Source organism: Xiphophorus hellerii, chromosome 3 (genome assembly GCF_003331165.1).
Source record: "Xiphophorus hellerii strain 12219 chromosome 3, Xiphophorus_hellerii-4.1, whole genome shotgun sequence".
Lineage (NCBI taxonomy): Eukaryota > Metazoa > Chordata > Actinopteri > Cyprinodontiformes > Poeciliidae > Xiphophorus > Xiphophorus hellerii.
Genome location: NC_045674.1, coordinates 24,280,256 through 24,302,511, shown reverse-complemented (window position 1 = coordinate 24,302,511; position 22,256 = coordinate 24,280,256). Strand labels below are relative to the sequence as shown.

Genomic DNA, 22,256 nt, shown 5'->3' with positions numbered 1-22,256 from the left:
CACTCACACACGCCCACAAGCCATGCATAGTAAATCCCTCTGATTTTGTTTCAGCAAAAGAAAAAAAAAATCTAAATTAAAAGCAAAACTTTACAGAATTCAATAACTACCAAAATTTTTAGTTCGTCAAGTGTTTAACACCAAACTGGAAGCTGCGAATCACATACCAACTTCAGCTTCAGGGGGCAGGTGCTGGGGGTGCAGACTCCGCGTTGACCGGATGTGCAGCTGACAACTTTTTTCTTTTCTTTTTTTTTTCACACGCGCTCCTAATGGTGATGTGCACTGTCCATATAAACCGCTCACAGCATCAATTCATCATTCAGTTAAAAGGAATAATCAGACAGTTTTGATTCCTTTACTTTTTTTCTCTTTTCTTTTTTTTTTGTCTGTGGTAAAATTTTGTGTTAGTATCGGTCTGAGCTGCTCTTGGTTTAAAGGCAGAACAACATAAATAGTTCAATAATCCAAGCAATCGTTTCCACATTCAGACTGCGGATGAGCACCAGCAGAGGAACAAACTCAAAGGAGGAATAAGAGAAAGCACAGTGCGCATCTGAATCCGTTCAGTGCGTCTCCCTCTCTCTCTCTGACGCGGGGGGCATGCCCTCTAAATAAACTTTAGAGCTCATAGAGAGAGGAGAGAGAGAGACAAGAGAAAGAGAGAGAGAGAGAGTGAGCAGAAGGCTGAAGTCATCAAGGGAGTGAATGGGTCCTGCACGCAAAGCAGAAACGCGCTGAAACTGCGGAGATTTACTTTGGTTCACACACGGTGAAGCAGCAGCAGGAGGAGGTGTCGGCTTTACAAGAACTGCGAAACTCTCTGCTGGGAGATCAGTTTTAATGACTCCTCATACTGATTGAGATTTTTTTTTATTATTGTTTTTTTGTCTGAGTTTACTTGTTTGTCTGTTTTATTTATTTGCTTGCGCCTGTGAGTGCTCCAGGTGATGCTGAGCTGAATAAGCGCGCCTGACGCAGTAAACGTAGCCACACACTCTGGGACGCACGGCGCATCTCTCCACCAGATGAGAGGAGAGGGTTCCCTACTTTTGAGTTCGGACGAATGGATTTAACTTTTCAGGCTTCGTCGGTGTTCCACTAAAGCCTTCCTAGCATATCTACTCACCTCTTTTTTTTAAATGTTTTTTTTAAAACTCACATGCTGATGTTTAATTCTGTTTCTGCGTATATGCGCAACAAATGAAATTGGAGGTTGCTTCTTTTAGCGCGTTTTTTTTCTCTCTTTTCGTTTTTTAAAGGAAATGTTTCCCATCTCTGAACGGATAACGGACCTCTAACGAGGACTTGTTTTCTCGGCACATATGTGGACCCTATCCAGGATGTTACAGTCTAAACGGCCCAGGCATCATTGGGCCACGGTACGCTACAGCCACCACATAACACCACACAGCTGGGCTGCGTCCTGCTGCGTTTAGGAGTCTTCCGAGCTTCAACCTCTTTAGGCGGAGGAAAACATTTACACAAAAAATAAACGAAGAAGAAACGCCAACTTGTTTTGGTGAACATTGACATTGGCTTTAGGAGTCTCACCTCTGGGCTACTATGCAATTACAACTGATCTCCTTTGTTCTGATCATCTGGAACTGCATGGATTACTCTGGTTGTCAGCCGCACAGCACCTCCAGGCACCGGCAGCACAAAGGTGAGTAGATCGGCGTGATGTCTGACGTTAAGGTCAAAATATGGTTGGAAGAAATAAAAATGTTTTTTTTTTTTATTCATTCATTTATGGAATGCTGTTCAAATTCTTCCCTTTTCTGTCTGTGTTTTTAACTTAGAAATCTATGGTAACCTTTTCCGCATCATAGCTTAACTTTTTGTAAATTTAACCAACATTCATTATTTATTTACTTGTTTCTTCGTGCCTTCTCCAGGTCCAGATGATTAGCGCTTATTATTTAGGTTTGTGTGGAATATTTTTACACTTGTAACTCATTCAACAATATTTTTTTTTCCGCTTAATATAGTCGCCGATGTAACAGACAGGACTGGATAAGCTTGAGACGTGTCTGAAATGCACTGTCTTGTCTTCTTTCTTTTGTGTTTTATGCAATATTAACAATGACATCTGCAGCATTTCCGTCTGGAGACCGTTTTCTGTTTTGCACAACTTTCTGTGTTACATCATCTTTGTTTTATTGTGATTGAACTTAATTGGGTTGATTTAACGAGTGTGGAGCCACTTGCAGTCCAGCAGCTGCCGCTCTGAGCTCGAGCTCCAGCTTCCTGCGTCGCTCTCTAGCGGTGAGCGCAGCAAATTTCAGGCAAAAAACTTTATCCAGTCCAGACACCACGAGTTGAATATCCCACTGTTCATCTCATTATTCTAAATTGGGAGACATTTCTCCAGATGATGGCTGCAGTCATATAATCTGAACTCGTCTTGTGACTGTTAATGCAAAGCTGTCAGCAGGGGTGAGGAGATGTTCCATCCAGGCTCTGCTGGCATTTCTTCTCCCATCTATCTCCCAGAAGTCCAACATCATGTCTCATTTCTTGGGCTCTGACCAGGTCTCTCCTCTCTGAAATAAGTATGAAATAAAGCTTTTTTTTAACTTTCTTTCTTTCTTTTCTATTCTGCCCACGCACTTTGCATCACTGAGGGTCTCCAGATGGGCTCTGTGACTGATTCTGCTTGAGGAGAGCAGCGATAACTGGAATATTCCACGTATCACTTGTCAGCATATCTGAAAGCTGTCTGTGACCTGCAGTGACAGAGCTTTGGAGTGATGTTTTTATCCATTCCACCTGGGGCGGAGATGTTGATTTGACATTAAAGCTCTGATTTGGACAGCAGGAATAGTTCCTTATTTGAAATGTTTCTGTAATGACATCAGTGGAGTGCCAAAAGTGCACAACTAGCCATATCTCTTTTCGTCTGTTCCCAATTATGCATACCTTCTTATTTCTTGTCCATCAAAAACTGAAAAGTGTGGAGTGCATTTGTATTCCGCTCCCCTCACTCAAGAACCTTTTAGTTTTGCTCATTCTTATTTGCAACATAGCTCGAGCCCAGTCTAAATCTTTGGTGAACATTGGTTTTCGAATGCCGTCTCACATTGTCAGTCACCCTTAGATTTGGACTTTGACTGAGCCGTTCTAACATGTGAATATGCTTCCATCTACTTTAGTCTCACGTCTTTCAGAGTCCACCATTTGTGTTCGTCCCGGATTGACCTGTATTTAGCTTCATGCATCTTCTCAACAGTTCTAGCTTCTTTTCACGTCCCTGCAGAAGAAAGGCATCTCCGCAGCATGATGCTTCCACCACCAAGTTTAAACACAGGGATTGTGGATGCAGGATGTAGCAAAACCTCGTCCACATGTTCTCTGTATCCCTCATGGCTTACCGCAAACTTCCAACTGGACTTTTTATTTATTTCTTCCAGCCGTGGGTTTTAACTTTTCGCTCTTTCATAAAAGCCTGATTTAAGAAGTCCACTACTGCCGGTCTCCATTAAGAAACCATGTAGTTAATAACTAACTACAATTAAAAAAAAAAAAAAACTAAATCTTGGCAAGTATTTTTGGTCTAGTTCTGAGTGCAAAACTCTCAGTAAACTTGAAATAAGTCTATACTAACTTACAAGTAACTTTTCAGCATAATATAAAAGCTTGTTTTAAGCCAATGGTTTCTTAATATTGATGAAAAAGTATCAGTCACTTTTTCATCAAAGAGAAACGATTATTTCACTTATAACAAGGCAATTAAGTTCTGGAACGAGCACGTTTTATAAATACTACAGAAGAATTGACTTAAAACAAGTTCCCGTTGCTTGTAGAAAAATTTGTTATAAGTTATTTTTGTCTATTTCAAGAGTACTAAGATATTTAAACTAGAAACTAGACCAAAAATACTTGGTAAAAAGTTGTGTTTCTGAAGCGCAAAGATTGGAACATTGCTCAAATTGTGATTTTAATTTCTTTCTAAGCTTCTCCCTGCCCTGTCTGGTGTTCATGTTGCTGTTTGGTCACTGATGTTCTTCAATAAAACAGCTATGTTTCTACTGAGAATAAATTAAACACGGGGCCTGCTCTTCGGTGCACCATGTGAAGCTCTATCAGTAAAATCCAAATGAAAATGATTACTGACTGAAACTGTCCAAACATTTTAAAAAAAGTTCCAGGTGCATAAACCGTGTTGCGTGTACAAATATGCAGCGTTCTTTGTACTCTTAGAGGTTTCAGGACCCTTAGCTGTTTATTTCCTCTACCCAGCACTAAGACCTCCCTCTGAACAGGGTTGGCAGGATGCAAACAGGAAGGTCATCTAGACAAAACCTTGGTTTATGATAGTTTTCCTCAAGAACAGACTATGCTGGCGGCATTCTGTGCAGAAGACAAATCTTAAGGCACCCGTCAGGCGACCGCTGTCCAACACAAATAAACGAAGTGTGCTTTCAGTCTGAACCCATTCAGCTGCCTTTCAAAGCATCCCTTGGTCCATGCTGCTTCGTAGATGAGAGAGCAACGTCACCTTCATTCTTACATAGAGTAGAGTGCAGTCACCTAACCTTTCCATGGTCCAATAAATAGTTAATTTAACATCTCCACAAACTCCCTTCAAAGATGCAGATATCCTACACTTTTAGGGAGGTTGGAGCGATTGCTTTGGGGAATGAATACAGACCAGGAGGGACAAAAAGGGGGATAGGACTCAAAGAAGAGTCAATGACCTCTCAGTTAACAGAGCAGGATTGGCAAGCAGTAGACAGAACCCAAGCCACAAACTTCCGGTGTGCAATGATGATGATGATGCCTACAAAAACTATTTTAATTCTGGGCGTACGTAGTGTGTGTGTGTGTGGGGGGGTCGTGTATCTGTGTGTGTCATTGGTGATGTTTGCATGATACAATGTAGAAGAGAGATACACTCATGTGAAAAAACTCATTTTTGTGACATGTTTGGACACTTAAAATGAACTATAGCAATGCAGAATAACCCAAGTAGGATGAATAAACCATAACAAGACTGAAGAAAAAAAAACATCAAAAACTTTTTGTAACATCTTTTTTCCAAAATATGTATTTCTGATGAGGACTAATTGGAAGTCAAATATCTGGACATCCGATGTTGCCACAAACAAAGTAGAGGTGTAAGTGTGATGGTTTGGGGATGTTTTGCTGCAGCAGGACCTGGACAGTTTGCCGTCACATAGTCCACCATGAATTTTATCACATCAGCGCATGGTTTTGTAAAATGTGGGAACCATGTGTAAAAAAAATAAATAAATAAAATAAAAATTGACCCAAATTAAGAAATAGTAGAGCTGGACTGAATCGAAATTAAGATCTCGATCTCATTGAGGTGCAAACGTCAGACCTGTTATCGCTGCAATAAGTGTCTCATTGAAGTCATTTCAGACATTTACAAATCCTAAATTTTTGGGGGGATCTTAAAGTTATTCCTAAGATAGAAAAACATGTTTTGTGAATAAAAGGAGGTTCATTTTTGTGGTTGAAATGCAGTTAGATCACTTTATCTTCCAGATATGAATAAAATATACGATTAAACATCAATATGTGAACAATCCTAGATAAATAGGTTTACATTTTTCATATAACTGCCCCTCTAACACAATTGCTTAAGTGTTTCTTCTGTCATTTCATAATTCAAACAAAGATGAAAACCTGCTCATTTCCCATGTATTCGTCTTCCTTGGTGCGCTACAGAGATGCAGGCAGTCTAGCTGAGGTTTAGCCTGACTGAATTCCTGTCTCTGAGCAGCTTAGCAGGAATGCAAGTCAGCCAGTGGACGGCTCTTGTAAAGACAGTCAAGATATTTCAAACAAAGTTTCTATGATCTATGATGAACTGGCAGCTAAGGCCTGAATTGAGAAATACACAAAGTTTATAAGCAGCACCATGTGATGCTAGGATGACGGAGGAAAACCAAACCCTAATCCTAAGCCCACCATGATGCACTGCTGTACCTTATAAACATCCTTAGGGATGGGGACGGAGAATTACCTCAACTAGGTCAAGTAACATGAAATGGGAGAAGTATTTTTTGCAGTTCTAGAACATAATATGATGCTGCAGGTGGCTCTGATTGGACGCATCTGTAGATGCAAATATCAAAGGAAAGGCTGAGATTTGTTTTTTGGATTTGGCTTGAGCTTACTTTTGAGGGACTCATGTGCAGATTCATCATGGCGTGAAGTGAAAGTACAGTAGGAAGCTTCTCGGGAATGGCCCACATACCAAAATACTCCAAGAGCACCTGGATGACGAGTCCAGGAGGTCGCAACAGAATCCAGAACAACATTAAAACCACTTCAGACCTCACATATATCAGATAGTGTCAGTGTTCATCATATTACAGTGACAGACTGACTGAGGAAAATTAACATTTTTGAGAGAGGTTATAGACGAAAAAACTGCTGACCATAAGGAAGGTAAAAGGCCCATCTCACATTTACCTAAAACATCTTGATTGTCCCATAGGACTTTTAGGAAAATAGCCCTTATGAGATGAGAAGGGATGAGGGTTTGTGTGTCCCTCCGTGTTTCCTTTGACTCTTTCTGTGGCGTCAAATCAAAGGATGGATATGACATAAAGGTTCAATTGTTTTAAAACCATAACATTTTCTGATCTTGGTATACCTTATTGACATCAATAAAAGGCTTTTCTATCTAATATGAAAAAGATCTGTGGACTTCATTTTACTCCGTAATTTATCTGAACCTGGCTTAGTCATTTTGACATCTAAGGTTTGGGATGTTCCTTGAGGTAAAGAGAAAACAACAGAGGAAACCATTACTGTAATGCTAGCTACTGCTGAAATGCTGCATTATGCACGGCGTGACCTGCATGATCGATGTACTCAGCCTGATTTCATGACATAACTTGTAGCAGCTACACTGATCTGCTCCACGCAAGGTTGAAGTTTCAAGACAGATGTCTAAAACCTGCTGTCGACGTGAATAAACTTTTATGTCCAATTGTTGATGTAAGAGTTCGAGGTGTGCATGACTGGGTAAATAACACCCATAGTGAAGTGTTTGACATTCAGCTTTTTTGCTAATTATTGTTCATTCTTCTGATGTTTATGTTGAAAACAACAGATAAAGCTCGATTCATTAGTCCTTGTTACAGACTTAAGAGATGCAGATGTTGAAGAAACTGCATGTTTTTAGTGGTGGCTCTAACAGAGTAGAGAAGTTATGGTTTTAACTTCAGCTTCTCCCTAACACATATCGATGTGCCACTGAGCAAGGCACTTAGCCCTAATTTTGCCTACTGCTCAGCTGATCAATGTATGAGAGTATGAACATTGTGGCTTTGTGAATCAAACTCTGTGGCAGGATTGATTTGACTGGTCAGTATGATTAGAAAATCCATAGTAAGGTTCAGTCCACAACAAATAAACCACCAATATGTCTTTATTTTGTTATATAGGTTTGATGCAGTGTTTAAGGTTGAAGTGCAGAGGGGTCTCATGTGCACAGTAGTGTCATTTCGGAAAGACTTGAATATATTTTTTGAAACATCTACACTGTAATATAATTTTTACTACAAACTAAAATCAGAGTTGTCAGAGTGGCTCTTCGTTAAGTAGGACAGGTTGCCACTTATGATATTTATGTGTAATATCTTCAAGTCTGTTGTTTATCTGCCTTTCATTTCAATGACATTGTAAATTATGTTGTATTTGGTAAAAAACAAATACACAAGTCTGGTAATTTAGAATTCACCATTTTGTTGGACATGGTGCAAACAGTTACAGCATGAGCATCACAGCTTAGAAATGCCATATATACATTAAACAAATGAGTTTCTGTTTGCGATGTTTTACTCAGCTCGGTATGTCAAATGCTTGAAGTGTCTCCAGCTAATAGCTGTGATGCCTGATTATGTTCTGATTAAGTTAACTATCATCACTATCATTTTTTGTCTGGTTAGGGGCATTCAAAGACCGTTTATTTTTTTTATTTCAGTTTTTGACTAAGTGACACTATTTGATGTTTGACAAAATCAGGACTTACCCTGTCATGCATTTTTCAATAGGCCAGCATCGACTGCATCTGAAAGTGTGAGACTGAATTATGACACATTTTGCCTGTCATAGAACTTGTAAAACCAATCAACAAGTTGCCATGTGGCTGGTCAAACCCCGGGAGTTGCACTTTTCTCAGATATAATCTTAGTGTTTCATTTATCATGATGAAAGTTGTCTGTTTCTGTCTACAGCGATGACTGGTGGCAGCTTGGGGTGCCAGCAGAGTGGCTGCCTGACCTGCTCGGACTACAATGGCTGTCTGTCCTGCAAGCCTCGTCTCTTCATGCATTTGGAGAGGATCGGGATGAAACAGATCGGGGTGTGCATGACTTCCTGTCCTCCCGGCTTTTACGGCACCCGGTCCCCTGAGAGAAACACGTGTACGAGTGAGTAAAAAGCTAGCAACAAATTGAGAGAAACACAATGGAGTGCTTTAGCTGAAGTCTAAACCCAACTTTGACTGAATGATAACATTGTGCTGGATTTTCTTTTATGTTTTTTATGTAAAAGGGATAATATAATCATTAAACATACCCCAAGCTTTTTTTCTTTTTTTTTACATTTTGTCACATTACATATTGAACATGATGATGATGATGATGATTTATTTCAGACAGACATTTCACCAACAAAACATAATAATAAAAAAGACTTTCATGTTTCTAAGTGTAAATACAATACCTTACTATCAAATTTACATACTCAAATACATGTAAATACACCACTTATTCGGTGACTGTGAGTCTGAAAAGGAGTATGATGAAGTTTATTGAAATTTTATAGTTTGCATTTTTATTCAGCTCTGTTTACTCTAAAGAAATCCAGTGCAACCAATTGCCTTCAGGTGTCCAATAACTGGTAAACTAATACTTCACATGATCGTGACCACATCACTCTATATTTGGTAGTGATGTGAGGAAATGTTCAAGTACTACGAACACTTCTGTAGGCATTTCAGATTTGCGGTACACCAGCGGCATTCGCTCTAATTTACTTCTAAGACTACTCCAACATGGCAATATGAAGAAATGTGCTCAGAAAACTTGCTTCCTTGCTACAGCCAGCCATCAACCTACCTACATCAACCTACGAAACATCAACTTACCTACGGATGTTTTAATAATCATTGATGGTGTTTTTTTTTTTTTTTTTCATCAGAGTGCAGGTCAGAGTGTGACTCGTGCTTTAACAAGAACTTCTGCACGCGCTGCCGAATGGGGTTTTACCTTCACCTGGGCAAGTGCCTGGACAGCTGCCCTGTAGGCATGGTCCACAGTGACGCACAGAGGGAGTGCGTTCTCAGTGAGTGTCTCATTTTTTACTTTTTTCAAGGCTTCTGGGAAAATTAGTGGGAATTTCTTGAGGTTTGCTGAGCTCAGTGGTGTGACCGTGCCTGCAGGATGTTCTGCGGAGTGTGAATCGTGTGTGAACAGTGACACATGCAACCGGTGCCGGCCTGGCCTTTATCAGCTGAATGGAAGGTGCCACCATATCTGTCCAGATGACTATGAACCCAATGACAAACTAATGGAGTGCACACCACAAGGTAAATCCAGAGTGAGAGGGTTAGCGCATCTGCACGAATAACACTCTAAAACTGTCTTCAATAACTGCGCAATTTAAAAGGAACATAAATGATGGGCTGAATTTACAAATTTGTAAAGTATATGTATGCTTAGTGACAGTAACTAACACAGATTTACTTTATGTCACCCCATCTCCATAAAGTAGCATTAACAAATATTAAGTTTGCTTCCTTTCCGCTTTTTATACATTAATCTGTGAAGATTTTGTAATTTCAAGTAAAAAATTAAATCAAAAAGATAGCAAATACCAAGTGCAAGTCAAAATCCCTAAAGGCCAAAGCATACCTTATGGAGATTCTTTCCAAGTATTTGGTCTGTAATTTGCATCAAATAAGATTTTTTTTGTGTGTTTTCATCCACAATTATGTTTAACTACAAACATAAACCGCAGTGAATTGGAATTTGGGTTAAGAAGAGGTTAATTTCTCGGCCCAAAAGAACCAAAACAGCAAAACAGCTAAATGTAAGTAGGTATTAAATATACTTTTCAGATTTTACAGGCTTCAGACTGATCCAACATTAAGCCCCAATTTTTTTGATAGTGTTTCCTGTTGGTGTTACCATATGTTATATTCGAATCTTAAATGTCGAGTTTTCATCAACTTTAAGTGGAAAATTATCATAATCATCAGAAATAAAGGTTTGAAAATATCAGTCAAATTAATGAACTTTTTACTGAAACAAATATAATTGTTAATTTATTGAGATGCACCTGCGTCTTTTATTGAGACTGGGCATAAACAACCACAATAATAGTGCCTGATTGGGAAACATAATACATGGTTTTCAACATATTTGCCGCCTTTACTCAGATACTTCTAAAAAAAAGTAGATGCACTGATTACCTAGGTTCTAATTAAGTTCTAATTAATAAATTCAGTCTAGTTGTATGTGTATAAATGCACTAAGACATGGTTGTCAACCTAAACTGACAAGCTAAGCAAGGAGAGGTAACTGTGGAGGGGCGGTATAGATCTACCGCTCAGGGAGGAGAATATGTCATCGGGGGGCTTGTGTTGTGTACTACATAAATCTGGCCTTTATGAAAGAATGGAGAAAGTACAGCCATTTTTGGAAGACATAACGTTCCATATGCATCCAGGGTAATGCTGAAAGAAAGCTGAATGGAGTGGCTTAGATCAAAGAATAGTGAGTTGCCAATGCCAATGCCAAATCTCCTTAAAGCACATTCAATATGTGAAAATGTTTTAGATGAATGAATATACTTTGTGCTTAAGAAACGGAGACCAACTTAGTCCTCACTGTCACCTCTCCCTTTCCGCGTTTCCTCTGTTAGTGCACTGCGAGGTGGGCGAGTGGAGTGAGTGGAGCCCCTGCTCTCGGTCGGGCAGAACCTGCGGCTTCAGACGGGGCCAGGAGACCCGCACAAGGCAGGTCCTGCAGTATCCATCTCCGTTTGGCAATCCCTGCCCAGAGATCTCTGAGGTCAAAGAGTGTCTGGTCAAGAAAAAGAGATGTCCAGGTAAATAAAACCTCCTCGCTGTTTCTCTCTCCTCATTAAAGAACCCTTCGGGCCAATGTGACACTAAAAGCTGTACGTATCGATTAAAGCCACCAATCCAGCCAGTGGTAATGGCTCCCAATCCTTCAGGTTCACTGCCAATGCTGTGTTTGGAGTACATGGCTCAGTTTCAGCTCTATGCATTCCAGTTTGTCTGCTTCAGTTTGTACAACCAGAATAAGCCTGTCTTCCGCTCAGGACTCTGACTGTTTACTCAGACCACTGTCATTGTGGCTGCAGTCAGAACAGCGGGGGGAGCACAAACGAGGGGGTGCCCATTGCGGGATGTTGCAATATTCACCTTGTATAGTTTGTGGGGGTTTCTTTCCCCTCCAGACCCCACTTTAGGTTTGAAACAGTGAAAGCCTCTCTCTGTGCTCTCAGTAAACAGGGAATAGTGTGATGATTTCTAATAAACGGTGTGAAAACTGCTTTCAGACAAGGCTTGTCTTTTTGAAATCTGCAGCCTGCGGCACTTTTACAACCACTTGGAAGTTTTTGGGGGGTGGGGGGTTTGGTGCAATTGTGGGTACCGAGGTGGTCGGTTGTTGGCTACGGCTCGTTGTGTTTTTTTTTTCCTCTGGGGGTTCTGCAGTTTTACATGACAAATTGCAGTCAGGGTAGGAGGCTGAGATCCAGTCCCTTGGGGCCTCACACTTACAGAACAAACACTGTGCTTGTGCTTGTATGGGTGTGTGTTTGGGTGTGCGTGTGTGTGTGATGCGGCAAAAAGCAGTTGGCTCTGGAGCAGAGACAGCCAGCTCAACATCAACATCCTCCTCTTGGGAGGCACGAGGCGACCAGGGGATCAGTATTGGGTTATCCCCACAGCTGCTAATGCACACACGATAATTTGCTCCATACACCCCTACACACACACAATAGCAGGACATATATGCCCAGCTAAAGCTAGGCTGTGTGTGCTTTAAACAGGCCAGACAACTGCACACGCTTCTAGGCGCTCAAATTCCAGCGCTCTAGAGCTGATACGAGTTGGACTGGGAAATGTAACCTCAGTCTTGCATTTAATCACTGTCTGTCAGCATCTCAATGCACATCCCTTCACACACATGACCTTCATGCAGACACACGCCGAGGAAAGCCATCAGCTTTGCAGTGGCACTTTGATTCACTCAGACCGAGACCTGGGACTTTAATTTGGATTTGACTGAAACTGATGCAACCAGAGTGAGACGGAGAGAGCAGACCGCTCTTATCAGTGCTACCCTCATGATTACTCAGTTGCCTGATCTCCAAGAGACTCCACAGTGAATGGAGGCTAATTATCTGCCTCGGCGCATCCTCTCCTCGGTGTTTACGTTCTGCACACGCTAGGGGGTCAGTGGCCTGACCTCAGAGAGCCCCCAGTAATCCTCCAGCAGCCCTCCAACACTGATACATCCTTCTTCCCTTCTTCCTCTTTTTGTGCTTTCTCCTTTAGCTTCTATATTCCTCCCCCCTCCCACAGCCTGCGTCTCCTTTTCCTCTTCCTGTAGTTGGCAAATTTTTTTTTTTTCACATCTTCTTCTCCTTTTTTATGCATTTTTTATTCCTATTACTTCTTTAGAGGTGCACCAATCAGACTTTCCCTAGTGACACCAACTTCAAGTTTTCTTTGACACCTTATTTTACAATTCTGTACATTCTTTTTTGTTTCACAAGAAGAAAAAAAATTTACCGCTGGTCCCTAGATGGAGTTTGTGGTTTTGAAACCAACAGAAAAGGAGGAATTCAATTATTAGAGTCATTTCTGCATCAAAGCACTAGAAGTGAGCAGACTGATCCAAAATATTGATAATATTTCTTTTGTTCTTCTATTGTTTCTGTTTATTGTGTTTTGTTATAAAAGTATTTTGTAGCCATCTATTAAACTTTATCTAAAATCTGTCTCAGATTTTATCAAAATAATTCCAAAGAAAAAAAACACAAAAACTCTTAAAAGTTAGTATCTTGATGATATGTCATACTTGAGCATATTGGTATTGGTATTGATATTGGGATTGGGATTAGTATTGGTGATACTGTTTCTGTATTTACTTTGCATACCTCTTGCTGAGTTATATGCGGTTTGAGAAAGTTGAGAATGAACTCATGAAACAATCTGAAAAATCAGACATCTGTAGTATTTCATTAATCTTTATATAAACTGCTGAGTATCTCATTTTGCATAATTAATCAACAGCTATAATAAGGATCCTCTCAAGCCTCCTGCTGACATCCCACAGGCCTTTATGTGCAGATCTATCAGCTCTGACATCCAGTTGAGCTTCATCACAATCCACTGAATATGAATACACATACCCACACATCCTCTTTTGTCTTCCCTCAAATGATTTCTGACTAATTTCTCCTTCAGTGGTACTAAGCTTCACCTTCCAGGTCTCTGTAGCCAGATGGACCATTTGTCTGTCTACAGGGCTCAACACATGCAGAAAAAGACACACTGAGAAACATATAGCTATACAAGCTACCGCCAGTCATCCACTCAGCATGTATGTATGTATATGTCTGAGTGAGTGAGCATTACTCACACCACAACCCCCACGGTGACATCCTGGCAGCCATGCAGCAGGCATTCCACTTATGGGACAGCCCAAGGCCTTTAATCCCGGTCTGTCTCCCGCCAAAAGCTCCCCCACCGACTGAACGGCTGCCACAGAGGATGTAACAACATAAAACCCACAGTGTCTCTTTAAATATCCATCTGAACACTTATTCTCTGTCTGTCAGCGACACACAACATGATGGTTTTTCAGTTATTACCTCCCTGAGTGTTTCTTTTCACTACAGCTTTTCTTTGTGTCTTTGTGTTTGATTTCTACAAGCTGCTGTTACAGACAAACTTATGCTGGGAAACAAGACAACAAATGCAACATGTTCTTGCAACTGGTATTCATCATTTCTGAGAGAACCACAGCACTGGTGGATAGCTTTTTCTGTGTGAGCACACTGTCCCACACACTGTTTTACTTCTTACTTCAAAACTTTGGACCAATCAGGGGTTTTTTTTCAGACATCTCTTGTTATCCCCTACCTGGTATGACCAGTACAACTCCTTCCTGATTTAAGTACTATTTATCTAACAGGAAGCAGTTTGTTACATTTGATAACACTCCGAATACAGCTTCTGTCAAACTAGGGGTACCTCAAGACTCTGTTATCAGACCCTTCCCTTTTCATTATCAACATTGTCCATCTTGACCAAAACATATCTGACCATAGCCTAAAACCATCCTATCCTGATCACTCAAAAATCTGCCTCAGGAATAAATTCAATCCTAAACACTTATCAACTGTGTTGTCAAAAAAAATCTGTGGATGTCTACAAATAAAATTTAGGAGCAGACATTTCACTTGGAATTTTGCCGTTTTCTTTGCATATCGATTTTTTCACGTCAATAAAAAAATGGATTGTGGATTTATTCCTCCCAAGGTGTTTCCAGGTCAGAAGAGACTTATAGACCCTCCAGCAAATTCTGTCCCACTGTCTTCTCCGAGTGCTACTTGCACGGAAAACCTCCAAAGATCATATCCTTGAACCAAACCAATTCCTTCCAGTGCTGAGAAGCAGTGATTCCACCTCAAGCTGCTTACATTCGCTCTTCATCCAACCACCGTACTGAGGGCTTTCCTTTCAGCCTTTCAGCTCTTTCAGTTACAGTCCACATCTCATGACCTTATAGGTTAAGGGTCATTAGGTACAAACCAGTAAATTGACTAACTTTGGATCAGATCTTTTGTCACCACAACAGACCAGATCAGTGACCACATCTCGCAAGCTATCCTACTATTACGCATGACCCAGACAACTTGTTCACAACTTTTTGCACTAATGCAATGTAAAGACGCTTTACAATGAAATCAGTCATTCCCATTCATGCACACATTCACAAGCTGGTGATGCAAGGTGGATGAAGTGTCTTGCTTCATCCGCAGAATCGAACTCCTTCCACCATCGCCACCTAATCATTAAGCAGATATAAGTCCTATGAGACAGACATTGGTTCCAAGAAAATTAATTATCCCAAACTTCAACCTTCGAGCGATAAATAGAGATTTTTTTTATTTTTGAACAAGCCAAGCTCTCTGTAACTTCAGGTTTTTGATAGCAACTCATAGCAAATGGAAATTTGAGAGTGTCTATGGTAAATGTTGTAAAACAACGCAGGTGTCCCATTCACGGACCGTTATCCGCACGTCCACTCACAGTTTACGTTTAGCCTGTCGGAAACTGTTCCAGCAAACCAAATGCATGTTGGCTTGATAAACACTCTGCTAATCATCTCAACACTGGCATGGATTAGGTTTCTGCTCTGGTTCAACAAAAGCACTGGGGCTACAGTATGACTAATCCACTGAACTTGTAAATAGTTATAGTGTCAGGACAGAGAAAACAATGAGAGCGAAGGGGACTTCCTGTGTTTATAGAGGATGAGGGCATACCCTGGATGAGTCAGTGGACCAGATTACCCCGTCCATCCATCTATCCATCGGCTCATCCATCCATGAAACCGGCTCCATTTGCTATCACTTCTGTTGTACTGAAAACAAGCCATCTGTTGCAGTCAACACTTGAACATTGTTGTGTTCCCTTTTCCATCTCAAGGCCTCTTTTCTCCTCAGAAAGTCTAGCAGGAAACGTTGCACACTAGTTAGGGAGACTCTTGTAACACCAGTGTAAAAGGCTTAAGTCGGACCTGGTTTCAGGTCCAACCAGAGACCTGCCTTGATTAATGCATGTAGGGGGTGAGGCAGGAGGCAAAAAAGCTTGCAGACAGGAGAGACAGATCTCTCTTTTTCTCTCTCCCTGTGTCTGAGCCCACTGCCTACTTCAGCAGTTTCACAATCCCCAAACAGGCGGCCAACAGCAGGCCGTGCTGCTCCGTTCCACTCACACATGAGCGCCACCCGTACAACAACAGGAAAGGGCCTCCTCTGCTTTCACTCGTAGGTCCCGTCTCCAACCTCCCTGAGGGTATATCTTGTTATTATCATTAATAACCACGGCTCAGGCAGAGATAAAACCTTCAGCATTCCAAAAACTCCCACTTTTGTTTATGAGACAGTGTTGCAAGAACAGATAAAATTGGGGGTGACGGGTTGGAGGTTTGAGGGGGTGTTATTTAAAGGCTTTCTATTTTCGACAAAGGTCTGCTCATCACATGCAGAGTGCCACAATAGCTGACAGGCTGACAGCGGAGCAGCTACTTCTTGATAAAGACTGACACCTAGTGGTAAAAAAAAATAAACAACACTCCTGATTTGGAGTTAGGACTGGGTTTCAGTCTGTTTTTGTGGTTCCTGCAGTTACGGGAATTTTATTTAAGATTTATTAAATTCATATGACATGAAATATGAATTTATGTTCATATAAATTCATATTGGGATTTACAATTAAAATCAGATTTAAACAAATACAGTGTAAAAGATGAGATTTTTCACTTGCTGCCTAAGAATAAATATGACCAAATTTCTCCTGATTTATGTAATCAGATATTAGCAGAGTTAATCCTGTTTTATATATATATATATTTGTTTTGTTTTTTGTTTTCTTTACATTCAGAAGTTGAAATACATTTTCTTAAGATTGTCTTTTAAACTTTATACGTTAGGCAAAACATGTTTGGTTTCCAAGATGTCCACAATAGTTTGCGGACCTTTGGGTCTGTTCCTCCAGGCAGAACTGGCCTAATTGAATCAGGTTTAACGGCCACGTTGCTTACACAAACCTGGCCACAAATATCTCATGGGACAGAGCTAAGAACTGTGTTGTGCATTTGGAAGAACCACTTGTGCCCAAATTCTAACTTCCTGTCTGATGTTTTGAGATGTTTGTTCATCTGAAAGCAACAGAACCTGATTCTTCCTTAGCAGTATGGTGGCTGAACATTCCCATAGTGTTTACTCTTGGTTGCAATTACAGTGTATGTAAACAGCTGGTTTTAACTGCGAGACATTTCCTTTTTATTCTTTAATAAGACCAAATTTATGCACTGAAACTATGACTTTTATCCTGATAAAATTCCTATCAACAAATAACTTCAGTATGACTAGCAATGAACTCAACTGAACGACACTAATCGTCTTCCTTGTCAAATTTCCTCGGTTTTCAGGAACACGGAGGAAGTCCGACCGAAAAGAGAGGAGGAATCGCAACAACCGCAAGGACAAGGAGAGCCAGGAGGGACGGAGGGAGAGGAAGCGGGAGCGGGACAGGGATGCGGGTGAACGGGAAGACTCTGATAACAGGAACAAAACAGAGAACCGACACCGGAGAGGCCACGACTCACAGACAATCTCTCCTGAAGACGGCCTCGTGCAATAAAGCTGGGGACAGACGACGACCGACCCCCCCCTCTGGTTGTCTCCCCTTCCTTCCTGCTCCATGACATCCCAACCCTTCCTGCCCCCACCCACTATGTCTCCCCTTTTTGACCCCTCCTTACAGGGGTGTTGCTGCTACTTGTATGGTTTCAACAGACCGTTATTACATCAGCGTTATTCATGGACTGTAATAAGCCCCTTTGATCTCAAAAACTGCATCACCGTTCAAAGTGTCTCACGTGAAAGCTTTACGGAGACACTGCTGTCTGGAAACTGGGAACACTCTGCGACTGCAGAGGACTGTCAGACAAACTGACTAAGATGGAGACATATGTGCTTGTTCATACGGTTATTTAATGGAGCTTTGGTACAACGATGTGTATCTTTGGTTCCAAATGTAGATTGATTTTACAGCATCACAGTGCTTTGCAAAAGCATTTACATCCACTGAACTTTTTTTTTTATTATTGCTCTACAACCATAAACTTCAATGTATTTTACAGAGATTTTATGTACCAGAACAACAGAAAGTGGTTCAAATTGTGAAATGAAAAGAAAATCTATAATTTTATCTTTTTTCTACAAATAAAAATTTGAATAGTGCGACTTGCATTCAACCCCTTTAATCTAATATGTGTGACATCAGTCGCATATATTAGAAATCAGTCACATATTTGTGACTGATGTGACACATCAGTCTCCAATTGTTGCTTTGTCCATAAGCAACAACACATTTCTTTGGACAAGATATTGTCCAAAACAATGTATTGCTTTCAGATGTCACCTGATTTGTAAATAAACTCAAGGTTTTCATAACTTAATCTGATTATAACACAGGAATAGGTTATAATAAAGTTTGTTAGAGAACATTAGTGAACAAAGAGCACAGCAAGCAGGTCAGGAATAAAGTCGTAGAGGCTTTTAAAGCAGTGTTAGGTTACAAACCAGTAAACCAAGCTTTAAAAATCACATGACACACTGTTTAGTTTGCCATCATAAAATTAGAAAAGTATAGCACCACTGCAAATCTACCAAGATATGGGTGTCCATCTTAACTGATAGGACACCCATATCTTGGGTGTCCTATCAGAAAAGGAGAACATAAATCTAAGACGCAGTCAAGAGGACAAAGGTAAATCCCAAAATGTATCTTAATGGATGAGTGTCAAGAAGAAAACACTTGTTAAAGCAAAGCAATGAGGAGTCCTGTTTACCACAAACCTTTAGCCATGTTAGGTACAGAACACATCTGTGGTAAAAGGTGCTCTGGTTGGATGTGACCAAAGTTAAACGTTTTTAGCACATTACCTTTTACTTCACAACTATTCACCACTTGTTGGGCTGTCCCTTAAAATCCAAATGAAATATCTGGACGTTTGTGCTTGTGACTCGGCAAAATGTAAAAAAAAAAAAAAAAGTTCAAAGTGCGTAAATACTTCTGCAAGAGACTGTGTGTAGAACAGTTTATTATTATTGTTGTACTTGTTGTGTAGATCTATCTGGTGCAAATTTTGTAAAGAACAAAAATATGAGTATTAGCTCTTGCCAGCTTCATACCGACACGTGTAGGGAAAGCTGAGTGCCGTGTCCAAAACTGAAATATGTGCATCTGGGATGAAAACAAAGTTTATCCAAAGAAGTGCTAAAGCTTCTGGAGCACTTTTTTTTTTCTCCCCTCCTTTTGTGTAAATAGATTCTGTGCTCCAAATAAAGCTCATCAACCAGAACAAAAAAACCAAACTGTATGTAAAATAAAGCTGTAATGGTTTCTATTTGTGCGTGTTGTTTGTCCAGCTCCATAAACCCTGATTAGTTCTTAGCTGATTAGCAACAATGGTAATCACCTAAGAACTGCTGGGACAGTCCAGAGTTAGCTTGTTGAGAAACAAACATGGTTCTGTGTTATCTAGCGGTGTCATAAAGTGGTTGATAGCCTGCCATGTTTAATAATCAACTAGTGAATTTATGATTAGTCATTGTAAATTTCAGCAGCTTTAGATATTAAAAGTTAAATGTGTAAATTGTTGATTCATTGAGTGGTTGAGCAAAAGAGAGTGAGCACATATCATAAAACTGTGGCTCCTAAAGCTGTTCAGTTTCTGATTTGTGACCATGACTTCTGGTTGAGAATTTGTTTCCACTATTGTCGATTAAGCAGGAGTGAAATAATGTAAACGTATGATACATTTGCCAGATCTTTTTTAGGTATTGTTTGTATACGTCTTCATGTGATCAATGCAGATGTGATTTATAATTATTTAGCTGAATTTCCAAAGAACTCTAGTTCATATCTTGCTGATTTGGGATCCCAGTTTTGGCTACCACCCTCAGTGCTGGATTTAAAAGAAAATGAGCCCAGTTTTTGGTACCCCATCTATACCAGTCTATGTATGCAACAGATTGAAAGGTACACATTGACTTAGAGGTTTTCATGCCTTTTATAACAGTATACCTTCTCGTGAATTCATCTTTGTTTTTGTACTTTCTTAAAATGTCTTCATACCCTGACATGCTGCAGGGCATAGCAGATATCCCATAAAAGTAGGCTATTAGATGTTCTGACTTTGGGACGTTTTCTCCTTTTCTTCTCTGTTAATACTTTGAAAAGAGACCACAAAAACAAAACTTAACTGTTAAAGGAATTATTTCTAGAACCCATAGAAATAAAAAATGCAAAATGTTACAGTAACCACCCCAGGCCTGTGTGTGGCGACAAAGTGCAGTCACTGACGCACATTAGGTTTGTGACAACATTCTCGAATCATTTCAAATGTTTTAATTCACTCATGGTCAGATTATGTACATAAAAATCTCAAGTGTTTTGAGCTTTTTAACCTTGTATAACACCTCTTTAGCAACACATTAGTTCTATGAATACAACATGTATTTTGGGTCCCCAGGTTTCTGCCCCTGGTAAGTCCTTGCTAAAGTCCGACCCTGCGTAAATTCCTTCTCACTTTTTTAAACCATTATAATGCAAGAAAGGTAAAGGAAAGGAAGCATTTTAAAGATAATCTGTTTATTGGTGGAGTGAATATTTTGCTCTTCAGTAATAACAACCGTTTTTGCATCAGTAGACATATGACAGCGTTCCCTCCTTGTTCACAGCAGAAAAGTCTATGCAAATACAGACTGCACTTAAATTAGCAACAGAAAAACAAATCACAGTACGGTAGAGAATGGGCACGAATTATACACACAGAAGAAAGCTGTGGTTGGTAAAGAGGGATAAAAGTCAAACAAAAATAAAAGAAAGTCACCCAACTGCCAACAGAAAAAGAGAGGAAACACTGATGGATCTTTAGTTAGTCTGATGCCTTGTAAGACCGAACAAATTATCCATCACAGCTGGTTGTCTTGACTCAACCGGCTCCTGATTACTTCATCTTGGCCACAAAGTCCTCGCCCTTCTTGATTGAAGCCTTCAGCTCCCCCATGGCGTCGGCCACCAGCTTCTCCTCAAACGCAGAAAGCTTGCCCAGCCCCAGGTTCTTCTCGATGCCATTCTTGCCGAGCAGCAGCGGCGTGGAGAAGTACTTGCACTCCGTCTCCTCGGACCTGACGAAGGCGCACTCGACCACACCCTCCTTCCCGTTCATGGCGTCCAGGACAGAAAAGGTGAAGCGGGCACCTGCGTACGCCATGGACAGGGTGGCGGACCCCGCCCCCGCCTTGGCTTTCACCACCTCCGTACCGGCCTCCTGGATCCTCTCGGTCAGGGCGGTGAGCTGGTCGGAAGGAAACTCGACCTTAGGAGTGCACTGGGAGATCAGAGGGATAATGGTCTTCCCAGCGTGACCGCCAATCACCGGGACGTTGACCCGAGCCGGGTCCAAGCCTTTGAGCTCCGCCACAAACGTGTTGGCTCTGACAATGTCCAAGGTGGTGACCCCGAACACCCTGTTGGGGTTATACACTCCGTGCTTCTTCATCACCTCCGACGTAATGGGTATGGTGGAGTTCACGGGGTTGGCAATGATGCAGATCATGGCCTCGGGGCAGTGGCGTGCGCAAGCGTCCGCTAGGTTAGCTACGATGGTGGCGTTGGTGTTGAACAGGTCGTCCCGGGTCATACCGGGTTTCCTCGGCACGCCGGCGGGGATAACCACCACTTCGCAGCCCTTCAGAGCGGCGCCCAGCTGGTCGGGGCCTATGTAGCCGCTCACCTGGGCCCTGGTCTCGATGTGGCTGAGGTCAGCGGCCACCCCGGGAGTGTGGGCGATATCGAAGAGGGAGAGCTGGCTCACCAAGGGGCTGTTCTTCAGCAGCAGGGAGAGCGGCTGGCCTATGCCGCCAGAAGCGCCCAGCACCGCCACCTTGGCGTGGTTCTGCGAGGAGGTGGACAGGCTCCGAGCCAGGCCGACGGTGGGTCTCACTGCACGGGAAAACATCTTCCGTTCGGTTCTTCTTTGAGGTTAGTTTGGGGGAAATAAGAATAGTCGACGAGCCGCTCTCCTCTGTGACACCAACGTCCTCTAGCCACGAGCGAACAGGAACACTCCGGTTTCTTCTTCGCGTTGTTGTTAAGCGGCGGTCGGCGTCGACACTAATGGCGCACTACTGCCATCTACTGTTTGGGAGTGTAGATCAGATCGGTCACACAGTGCCCTGCAAAAGAATTTATAACGTTACTTTCCAAAAATGATGTCAATAAGGTAAAACATTATTTGATATATAATAATAATAAAAAAGAATTTTGTCACTTTACAACCATATTCTTCAATAGGCTATAATTCATTGAGATTTCTGCGTGAGCTTAATACAAATGAATGCATGAATAGCTTTCTAAAAAAGAT

The 22,256-nt window shown here is 41.2% G+C and overlaps 2 protein-coding genes across 2 annotated transcripts; one reads left to right on the top strand and one right to left on the bottom strand.

The window, feature by feature from the left end:
• Positions 1 to 657: 657 nt before the first annotated feature.
• Positions 658 to 19,232, top strand: LOC116717263 (R-spondin-3-like). Its single transcript, XM_032558498.1, has 6 exons — positions 658 to 1,666; positions 8,220 to 8,414; positions 9,187 to 9,330; positions 9,428 to 9,574; positions 10,912 to 11,097; positions 17,250 to 19,232. Exons 1-6 carry the CDS (start codon positions 1,567 to 1,569, stop codon positions 17,459 to 17,461), a joined length of 984 nt encoding a protein of 327 aa, XP_032414389.1. The 5' UTR covers positions 658 to 1,566; the 3' UTR covers positions 17,462 to 19,232.
• A 984-nt stretch (positions 19,233 to 20,216) lies between these two features.
• Positions 20,217 to 21,989, bottom strand: mdh2 (malate dehydrogenase 2, NAD (mitochondrial)). Its single transcript, XM_032558496.1, has one exon. The coding sequence runs from the start codon at positions 21,849 to 21,851 to the stop codon at positions 20,838 to 20,840; it is 1,014 nt and encodes a 337-aa protein (XP_032414387.1). The 5' UTR covers positions 21,852 to 21,989; the 3' UTR covers positions 20,217 to 20,837.
• Between the last annotated feature and the right edge of the window lie 267 nt (positions 21,990 to 22,256).

What these genes read in the sequence shown, in the direction of transcription:
- mdh2 (XM_032558496.1), bottom strand. Translation starts at nt 21,851, where the DNA reads ATGTTTTCCCGTGCAGTGAGACCCACCGTCGGCCTGGCTCGGAGCCTG.
- LOC116717263 (XM_032558498.1), top strand. Translation starts at nt 1,567, where the DNA reads ATGCAATTACAACTGATCTCCTTTGTTCTGATCATCTGGAACTGCATG. An exon ending in ACAGAGGGAGTGCGTTCTCA is followed by an intron (nt 9,331 to 9,427) that starts GTGAGTGTCTCA and finishes CCGTGCCTGCAG; the next exon opens with GATGTTCTGCGGAGTGTGAA. An exon ending in AATGGAGTGCACACCACAAG is followed by an intron (nt 9,575 to 10,911) that starts GTAAATCCAGAG and finishes TTCCTCTGTTAG; the next exon opens with TGCACTGCGAGGTGGGCGAG.